The sequence below is a fragment of the Nuphar pumila genome, unplaced genomic scaffold (assembly GCF_984573655.1).
Source record: "Nuphar pumila unplaced genomic scaffold, dmNupPumi1.hap1.1 HAP1_SCAFFOLD_2059, whole genome shotgun sequence".
NCBI lineage: Eukaryota > Viridiplantae > Streptophyta > Magnoliopsida > Nymphaeales > Nymphaeaceae > Nuphar > Nuphar pumila.
In genome coordinates this window covers 16,298-27,075 of record NW_028323830.1, presented here as the reverse complement: position 1 = coordinate 27,075, position 10,778 = coordinate 16,298, and the positions used below count along the sequence as shown (strand labels likewise).

Sequence of the window (10,778 nt, the reverse complement as noted above, 5' to 3'; positions counted from 1 at the left end):
ACCGGACAGCTAGCAAGACTCGGACTCACAGCCAGTGCTCGCCAGGCAGTTTGCTTTGTGGGTCTATATCCCGGAAACGCATGACTACTGTGGCAGAAATGGTGGTCAAACCCCATATCTGACAAAGCACTGCTCACAGCTCACTGGGAGATGAATGTGCAAGCCTGCTGCCCATGTCGGTGAGTTGTTTGCAGACTACACTATCAGTAACGCACCGTGCTGCCTGGTTTTCGCAGCAGAGAGTACACAACAGCAGGCGATGCAAAGCATGCTATCAGCGAGAACATGAAATGCCTGAAACACTGCAGGTTGGACGGTTGCTTGAAGCGCAGTACCTTGCGACCAATGTGCTGGTTGGCGTGCTCTTGACCCCAGGCATGGGAGACCGGTTGGGGCCGCCCTTTGTCTCTCAGGGCTCCGACTATATTGCTGTGGCTCTTCTTACAATGGTCTCGTCCGTCGCCGTCATGTTTGGCAGGCACCAGAGGAACGCGAGCGAGGAAGACTTGTGGAGAGCCATGCTAGAAAACAGCCAGTCGCCCTTTGCTTCGTTCCTGGCAAGCATTGGCATTTACCACTGCCTTGCCGTGTCCGGGTATCTGCTCTACATGATCCGGTCCATTACTCTTGCGGTGGACAGCCACCTTGCCCAAGAAATGGTGTCCCTCGCACTCTGGGACCAACACGTGGCAGCTCGCCTCATCAGGCAGGACACGAACCTCATTCAAGTTGCCTTGCAAGTCCAAGCAGCAGGCATCAGGTTTGCTGCGCCCTCAGACCCAAGCCGTTTTGAAGTTGTCCATGTAATCGAGGTAGTGTGGTAGAAAGATACATCATCACTACATCACACAGATAATGGCAGGAAATAGTCAGCAAGCAACCATTTTATTAATAACGTTCAGAACAATACAGCTCGTTGAATGTCAGTGGTCGGGACGTAATATGTCATCATTACATCACATAGACAACGGCAGGAAATAGTCAAAGTCAATGAGCAACAAATACAGCACATTTGAAGTGATAAAGCTCATTGACGTCAGCGGTCGGAATATTTCATCATTACATCGCACAGAGAAAGAGCAAGAGCTACGGCTTAGGCCGAAAACAACCACATCAACACATTCGAAACAATACTGCTCATTGAACGTCAGCGGTCGGGACAGGCAAGCCTGTCATGAACGCGCGGCCGCTCGCACGAGCCAGAACTTGAAGAGAGCGCCGATACATCACACCATTGCCCCTACAAAGGCCGATACTGACTTCACGAAGCGCGTCTGTGAAAAATCCCGCCTTGATAACATCCCCTCCAGCGCTCGCTGTTGTCGCTAGAGAATTGAGCAGCTCCATAGCCCCGTTCCCCATGCGCCCGAAAGTTTCATGCGACAGTGGGCTGAAGGCATAGCCGTTGGGGTCAGCGGATTGATACTTTGTCCCTAACCAGATTGCGATCGGACGGAGGCCGCGGTTGTTTGGCTTTTCCAGACCAATGAGCGTGCTGTCCAAGAGTTCCGGCAGGTGTGGTAGCCTGCCGCCGACTACGGCGTTCAGAAGACGGAGGATGGTTCCGCGGGCAGAGTCGATGCCTTGGGCAGCAGCTTTGATGTGTTCGTACGTCCAGCCACTTGGGCCTGGGGCCGATATTTCATCATCATCATCAGACTCAATATGCTCACCACGTCGTGAACCCTGCTGCGAAAGGTCTTGTGTCATGACAATGTTCTGCTCCTTTCCTCGCCTCTCGTGGTTGAATGATGGGTTCGTGTGCTGCATGGTGAGCCCTAGCCAAAGAGCGTGTGCTAACCTCTCGCGCAGGATGCCATGCAGTAGCAGGAAAGAAAGCAATGCGCAGTGCAGTGCCATTCCAGTGGCTCCTTAGGTGCAATGATTTCACCTAAGGGTGCTGTGATGTGGCCTGGTGGCCCGCATTTGTCAGCGGAGGAGAAGATCTTGCATGCCACTCGACGGCTGTCTGCAGGTTGGTTAGCCTCATAGGGTCCCTCGGTTTTGCGGAAAGGCGACCTCATTTCCCTGCTCAAGAGCTCCACAGGCCACACCATGCAGACAAAGCAACGGCGGCTCGCACGGACGCTGCTGGGAATTTCCATGGACCGAATTGCCCCTGGGTGTCGAAAATGCCCCACGCTCTGCTCTTGGTTGAAGACGCTGCTGCTTCCGGGAGCACAAGCCGAGGAGATCTTGGGAAGGCGAACAGAGCTGTCTGGAAAAAGGTACGGCTGTGTGTGCTGCCGATTGCAGGCGAATGTGAACGAGACAGTCATTGTGCTGCCAAATGTGCAGGCGAGTGTGAACGAGACGGTGATTGCCTGCAGCCGATCAGCATTGTGGAGGAGCGGACATTCCATCGGATTTGATCAGGATTATTTGGGGACTTGTGCAGTTACCATTCGTGGGCTGCGGCATGGTCACATAGATGCAGTCCTTGCATCCTGAGCATCATCCGACAATAGAATTGCCGGGCCAGACAGAAGCAGGATACTATTGCCCTTGTATCCAGTTAGTATAACGTCAGCTGTGATAAATGGCCTTCACGGCCCTGTATACGGTAGCAAGGGATGTGGGATACTGGTTGCAGAGCTGCATCCAAGACGCTCAGAACAAAGATTCATGGTGTTGCATCTGTGCGTGTGATGGAACACCAATGCAACCAATGGTTTATATTTCTTCCGTATTTTGGCACGCAATGGGCAATGACCTGAGGTCTCAAGTCAGACATAAAGAGCCCTCGTGGATCGTGGCTGCTGGTGCAGTTGCTCGGGAAAAAGTGGACAGGGCTGAAGAGAATCTTCTCCCGGGATCAAACAAAGTTGAAAGATGCCTTCTCGAGCTCGGACTCCTTGCCATTGCACACGTCCGACGACTCGGTTGAGATGACCTCGAGTGCATCGATCCCCGCGTTCCCTGGATCGCTACATGACTCATCCACACCCTTGGCAAAGTTCATGTCCACGCGCTTTGACAGCCCCCTGTCAGATATGTCAACCTCGCAGCCTGGGGGCCGATTTGAGGTGTGGACGCAGTCGACAAGCTCGCATGGCACCCCAGGCCATGCCTACCTTTCTCGCCCCTCGTTCGAAATCTCTCAAGGGAGCGCTTCATTCTTGATGCCGTCTGGGACTCTCCGTGTCAAGCCAATAGAGTTCCACTCCCAGTCGTCTGTGTTGATGGCTGCAGCAGTCGCCCAGAACCCCTCCCTGCTAAAGGAACCCTCCTATAAGGTGCCTTACTCCCATGATATGTTTGCTCATATCCCAGCGGATACATAACATGGCAAGTTCAAGTCACCATCAGCGTGGCGTGCATCTCGTGCTCTGAAAAGCCTCTCTACCCATGAATATTTGAGGGAGCCAGTGACGGCAGAACATGCTTATGACTTGTACCTAGCTTGCACTTTCAGAAACGTGGAGACAGCTCTTCGAGTGAGCGCACGTCGTTTGTAATTGTGGGCCCATTGTAGTTTCCTTGGACACTGGAAGCACGTCAAGCAAGCCTACATCCAGCCATATAGATAGTGTGTTGAGGGACCTATCCAATTTGGCACAGGGGGCATGGCGACCTCAAGAGAATGCCAATCGAACGCCAAAATATCGTTGGTGGTGTCCAGTGCTTTGCCAGATCCTGTGAAATTTGGGTCCAGATGCCCGAAAAGGCATAGATTGTCGGGACGAAAACGGGGGTCGATACCCATGCTGGCCTAGCACTGGTGGTACCGTATCTAATGGCCAAGCTCAGGGCGCGATACATCTCCGGAAGCTCCATAGCCTCATCAGTATCTATGCCTATCTCGATCAGGCCACGAAGCAGTCCGAGTATGGTGACTGATCCAACGGTGTCATGATGCACTCACGAAAGCAAAGGAAACCGCCACTTGACTGTGAAAGGGAATGGGTTGGGACCGAAGCCAGACTCGCAGCCATGCACAAGATGCACAAGGAGAAGCGGACAGCTGATAGACAAACAAGCGTGGCATGAATGCCACAATGTGGAAAGCCGTTGCTGCTCGAGCATGCTTCCTTGAAGCATGACGACAGGACCACGTGATGCTGAAATCATGCGGTGAAAATGCTTCTGGAAAACCAAGGAATATGCATAATACATCTCATTTGTGCCCCTCAAGCATGGGCGGCAAGCATCGTAATGCATGATGAGCCTACAAGTTTCACCATTTCTGACGCTAACGTTGCTCGGTTGCAGAGCCTGGACAAAGCATGTGGGAACTCTCAAGGCACGCTTGACGATACGTTCATGAGCTCACTGGAGTGCTCAAGGAGCATGCATTGCAAGGTGGAGAGCGACAGTGTACACCAGTCAGCAAATCCCCTGCCTCAGGAGGACATCACACACCACAGCCTGCCCCACGCTGGCAGCGCACATAGCAGCACAAAGGCTGAAATAGCCACCATGCTGCAAAGCACGCCTGGCAAGTCCGGTTCTAAGTGGGATTTGGTCCCTTTGTGGCTGTCGGGCTTCGAGGTTGCGTCGTTACAGACAACGCTTGCCGCAGAGCTGCACAGCATTGGTGAAAAGGCAATCGTCTTGCTGTTACAGGTGGCACAGTCCATGCTGGCGGATGTTCCTCCCAACAGGACAGATAGCTCACCGGTGGCTGCCCTGGCAGAAGTTGAGCCAGCAGTGCTTGCCAATGTCACTGCCAGCTGCACAGATAGCCCTGAGGATGTGATTAGGCCTTGTGGAGATCCGCCTCTCGGGACCAGTATGCGAAAGACCAGCAGCAACTGCGGAGATAGGACAGGTATCAGCGAGGATGTGGCAGCCACCTTGGCGGACCCTCAGGTGTGTTGCATTGTTACATTCGAGTAGCAACCTTGGCAGACCCTCAGGTGTGTTGCATTTGCACATTCAAGTTCAGCCAAGGCGACATGTGCTATTGCACCGTCCTACGCTGTCACTCACACTATATCACATCAACACTGTGTCACATCAAGGGTGCACCCCGACTGTGCGTTTAGGTACGGCTTCATTCATGCAGCATGACAAGCTAATTGCCTGAGGACCGAACATCTTGCCGTTTTTGACGAGCTCCCAACATGCCAACCTGACCCTGCCCATGTACAAGTGCACACTTACGCCATGTCATTCAAACTCCCTCGGAAGCTGCCAAGTTGCTCAACCCTTGGCTACGAGACACGATTGGCTACCAGACAACGCTCTCTTCCATTGACCTCTTCTGGAGCACGTTGCTGTTTGCGCGATGGATTGTGCTCGCTCGTTGTCATGATCCCCCACAGAGGTTGCCCAGCCCAGCCTATTTAGCCAGACGACCACGATGAAGCGACCAGCTGACAGCATGCCACACTTGTCAATGCATGCATCAAGTTGTCTGCATGTCGGCAGCGAGAATGATGGCTTGTTGTTGATACACGGCTTAGATGCAAACTATTGACAGTCTTTATCTCGATATGCGGTCTCGTCAGGTAGAGAGGGAGGCCCTTGTTTTGCCGAGCAGGCGTGCACACTCACTTTTGCTGACCTGCGTCCCGTGCAGTCTAGAGATGCAATGTTGATTCTCAGCAGGGGTTGGAAGTGTGGTGAATGTCATGGAGCTGGCAACTAAAAAAGAATATGCTTGTGCAGGTTTGTGAGCTATTACAACAGTACATCAACCTGGCACATGACACTCTCATCCAGCAGAGGGACGCAAAGCGCAACCTGGACGCGTGGACGCACTCAAGCGAGGGCCATGCCACGATTCAAAGCAACAGCGACCCTTTTCACATGTGGCAGTCAATGTCCCCTGCCTCTGGCATGACATCAAACTTCGTGCGCCTGACAGCTCTGGTCGCGAAGCTGCAGTCGCTCCTTGCCCACGATGACCTGAATGCCCAGACACTTGCCCATGAGCATCATCCGGTTGTGGAAGTACGTCTTTCGTTCTTAAACTTGCCACGACAACTCGCTTTTGACCGAGCTCAATCCATGCTCGCTGCAAAACCTTGCATGGTTATGTCGATGCCCATGCAGCACTTCGCTGGTGTTTTGCCTTACATCACAAGAAAGTACACCTAATCCTGCTGAGTGTTCAATGTGCAGCGTCTCGCTTGTCCACAGCTCCTGTTCAGCGCTTGCTCAGCTGAAGGGTGTTGTCAATTCACATAATAGTTGCTCTCAAACACAGCATAGAGAAGTGTGGATGTCGAAGATCCCTCAGCATTCTTGACAAACAATAGTACAGCCATGCCGCTCACCTACATCATGTAGCTGGCAAGGCAGGTATTCTCTGAAAGCAGGAAATAAGGCCGTTCCAAGAAGAAAGGTAATCTGTTGCTCACTTGCGCTTTTCACAACTTCGCATTGGTCAAACAAGGAAAGTTGCTCGTGTACTCACACTGCTAGCATGTGCAGTTGGTGGTGTGCGACGTGGTCAAGCAGCTGGGCCAGAAGTCAATGGGCTCGGTGTGGATGCATAAGTTTGGCCCCACAGACACAGCGGTCAAATGGATCAAGCTAGCAGACGACGCCCCAGAGTCAGGGTCGCAAGGGCTTCTGAAGCGCGATGCCAGCTACACGAAGACAGAGAAGCTGACCATGATGCTCCGTGAGGTGTACTCGCTGCAAAAGCTGAACCACCCCAACATCGTTCGGCTGTTGGGGATCACGTTGTTCGAACGCATGGGCCATGACCTGAGAAAGGCGCTCAACACGCAGCAAGCGCTCGCCGTGAACGATCGATGCATCCAAGACGTGCAGCACGTGGGGATCGTGATGGAGATGTGCTTGCACGGCTCGCTGCAGGACTTCATCACGAAAGCGCTCGACGTGTTTGAAAACAGACACTGCCGTCTCGGCTTTGTCACGCGCGGGGAGCGATTGGAGCGCAACTACGTGCTAGTCAACTCCGTGTGCGCCACCCCGTTGGAGGCAATGGTGCTGCTATTCATTAACTCCTGGACCACACGGTTCCGCATCGCGAGGGAGATTGCACACGCGCTTGCTGCGTGCCATGAAGTCGGCATCTTGCATCGGGACCTGACCACATACAACATCATGCTCACCGATGCTTCAAGCCGTGATGCGGTCTCCGATTGGATCTCTTGGTGGTCGCCTGTGAAGTCTGGAGACGAGGAAACGGTCCAGGTGGAGTTCAGCCATGCGTGGAGCAGTCGTCTGATTGACTTCGGCCTCAGTGCGCCGAGTCGCGGTCGCGAAGCTGTTGCACGATCAATTCCGATGCATTCGCCTGATTGGATGGCTCCGGAATGCATGGAGGGCAACCCCTTGTCTCGTGGAACGCATGAGCCGGCCAGTGATGTTTACTCGTTCGGGGTCGTGCTCTGGAGCATGTTGACTCTGTCACCCCCGTTGGCAAGCAAGGACAAGGGGTTGGGTTTCACCCGGTTCTGGGCGATGCAGCAGATGCAGGAGTACAAGACGATGTTGAACTCGCTCAAGCATGTCTTGGAGGAAGCAGATGCTGCTGCGCAGCTCCGGGGACTGCCTTGCCCCGTCATTGAGCAGGTCTGTGACCTCATCCTTGCTTGCATACAAGACGACCCCTCTTCTCGTCCTACTGCAATTGAGGTGGCGCAGACCTTGGAGCTACTTGAGCAACGCTGCCAGCAAGCGCCGCAGTCCCACAACGGGAAGCCTACGCCCTTGTCGCCAGGCGCAATGGTGCATCCTGCAACGCTGTTGTAGATTGGCGTCAAGCGTCAAGACGACTGTACGTTTGGGCAGCGCTCGACGAGCTTCTGCCTATGCCACGTCCATACGGTAGACTGACAGGAGAATGACATTTCGTTTCCATATAAGAACGAATCCGCAGACCTGAACAGTCTCCAGCGGAACGCGGAGTTTGAATTGAAGCTTGAGCTCTTGGCAGATATCTAGTGCCTCGACATAATTGTTCTGAATGTTTCACATCGCTGGAATGCCAAGGAAGGATAGCTAATCATCCTTGCCTAATCATGTCGCCTATGAGTATACGATGATGATCATGTGACTGCGTATGACCGCAGCAATGTAGTGCACTTGATGTTGAATGTCAAAGAGCCATTCCAGCTGCAGCCTTCGTTGCACAGAGTTTTGACAACGAATACTCTAGCTTGCACAGCTCGACACTTCTTTGTGCATTTATATTGGTAGCGAACACCGTGTAGATATGTCCATTAGCCAGCGGGGCCAAACAACTTTGAGTGCGCTCTCACCAGCCTCGTTCCCTCGAGCACCCATGAACACAGCTGTTGAGAGCATGCAGCCGGCAACATCTCCAACGGTGACGCTTTTCACAGCGTTTGTTGCCTTGGCATTGACGCTGGCAACGAGCTCTCAGGGCCTCTTAACCGCGTTGTCAAAGGTGGATGGTGGCTACCAGTACAATTTTGCGACAGTACCGTTCGTGTCCGAGTGCATCAAGTTCGTAATATCGACGTATCTGTTGTCATCAGAACTTAGAAGAAATCCTGGACGAGTGCTGATGACAAAGGATCTGAAGACCTCCGCGCTCTACATCGTGCCTTCGATTATCTACTTTGTGCACAACAACGTGCAGTTCTTCACGCTCAAATTTGTGGACCCCGCTACGTACCAGATCCTCGGAAATCTGAAAATAGTTACTACAGGAATCCTTTTTCGTTTTTTCCTCGGCCGCCAGCTCACCCCTCTGCAGTGGACAGCGTTGCTGCTTCTCACGACTGGGGCGACCACGTCGCAGGTGCGCTGCAATACTCTATGGCCTGACCGTGCATCGAAAGATCATGTGACACCGTGAACGATATAAAAGTGAGTCAAGTTAGATTTTCATTTCGGTTGGTGGTGAAGTTGGCTCGCCTTCATCTGCTCAATGCCGCAGCTCGCAGTGGAGCGTGCCTAGCTGTGCTACATCGGCTCTGAGGCCAATCTTGACGACATGTACAGTGCCATACGTGCATTCGGGATAGAAATTCCCGGAAAACCCCTCCATACTGTTCATATACAAACAAGACGGGCATCGCAAATCTCTTTGAGAAACGAACCCTGTCATTGCCACACTCTCAAAAACGTGCCATCATTGATGGAGTGGACAACGTGTGTACCATGCAGGATGGCCAAGAATACCAAGACAACGTGTGTTCATCATATGTCGTTGCATGGACCGCTGCATAAGCAACGCATTCAATGTTTAGCACGATTCTAGTCAGCAGGGAGACATATATAGCAGATGAGCAGACAAGGTGCCATCATATCAAAAGCTGGGACAGCCCAAGGCCAGTGCCTGCCGTTGTATCATCAACGCAGAAATTGACCCTGCGTGCTTGCATTCAGATAAGCAGCCGATGCGTGACTGAAGGCTCCTCACAACTGGCCGCCTTCTCAGCGCCGCCGATGGGCTACATGTTCGGCATCATCTCAGCATTTTTGTCAGGCTTTGCTGGGGTCTACACCGAGTACGTCATGAAGAAGAACAATGACTGCCTTTACTGGCAAAACATGCAGCTCTACTTTTATGGTATCATCTTCAATGCAGCTGGCCTCACATACAACAGTTTTCAGAACAACTTGCAAGGTGGTATGCATCCCCGCCTTCAAGACGCCCTGTGGGATCGACCCTAATCAATCACTTGTTCCACTACTTCTGTACGGCAGTTTGTTGAAGGCGACATGACTGTCCCAGTCACTGGAAGGCATCGCTTTGCGAGTGCAAGGCTGGTGTTGCTTCACTGTGAGTTGTAGCACTCTGTCCGTCTGTAGAGGCCCATTGGGACCGTGTGCCATCCACTTCAATATTATGACATCCCCAATCAATTAATGTAAGTTTGAACCCAAAGAGTGACCAAATGTTGGGGTCAAAAGCGCGGCGTTTCCTGCACAGCACTGACCTTCGTTTGCTCCCAACAGACTACCCGATGCCTTTTGATCACTAGACATGCTTGAAACTGGTACTCTTCATTCATGCATTTTCAGGCATCGCGACCCGCAAATTGCTGGGTCTGGTGAAACGCCGGTGTCTGTTGAGGGGGACGGCATTACATGTTGCTCGACATACCTCAAGTACTGGGCTCTGCCTTGCAGGTTTCTGGCCCCTGCACATGTTCAAAGGCTACAACTACGCTACCGTGTTAGTGGCACTGAACTTGGCACTGTCAGGGTTGCTAGTGTCTTGGATCATGAAGTATGCAGACTCCATCATGAAGGTGTTTGCGACGTCGATGGCGATGCTGGTGACGATGGCCTTCTCCGTCATGTTCTTCGGGACCACTCTGTCGTTGCAGTTGATGCTGGGGATAATCACAGCATGCTGCTCGTTGCAGCTTTACTACATGAAGATAACCGACGTGTTAATGCCCCAGGCTCCGGCCAAACAGCCACTGTTGCAAGATCCTGAAGCGCGTGGGTTTAAGACAGGCGAATGACAGCCGACCTGCAACCCTTTGTGCTCTGCTTGCCCTTACAGCTAACCATGGTGTGGCTGATTGTTCATCGATGAGAAGTATGTGTGCACAGCAATTGTAACGAGTCCACTAGCACAGTTCTGAGGGTACATGGCTGCAGACGTTAAAAATTCACAGGTGAGATGTCCATGTCAAGACACTGCCAAAAAGTCACTGACTACGTATTCACGGTCGATCTATTTTGTTCACGAAAGTTGTGGATGCCAACAAGGATGCCAGCAGCCTTTCCATGGCATGTCATGATGATGATGTATCTTGCTGCTTGTGGACTATTTCCTGCCGTTATCTATGTGATGTGCTGATGCATCTTGTATCTTTTTTACAACACAACCGCATCCACATGGACGTGGGCAACTCCAAGGACTACTTGGG

General features: G+C 52.4%; 1 protein-coding gene across 1 annotated transcript; it reads left to right on the top strand.

The window, feature by feature from the left end:
• The first annotated feature begins 8,137 nt into the window (after positions 1-8,137).
• LOC149808889 (CMP-sialic acid transporter 1-like) lies at positions 8,138-10,367 on the top strand. The gene is made up of 3 exons (XM_089995115.1): positions 8,138-8,689; positions 9,280-9,523; positions 10,027-10,367. The coding sequence occupies exons 1-3, from the start codon at positions 8,138-8,140 to the stop codon at positions 10,365-10,367; spliced, it is 1,137 nt and encodes a 378-aa protein (XP_089851241.1).
• The last annotated feature ends 411 nt before the right edge of the window (positions 10,368-10,778 follow it).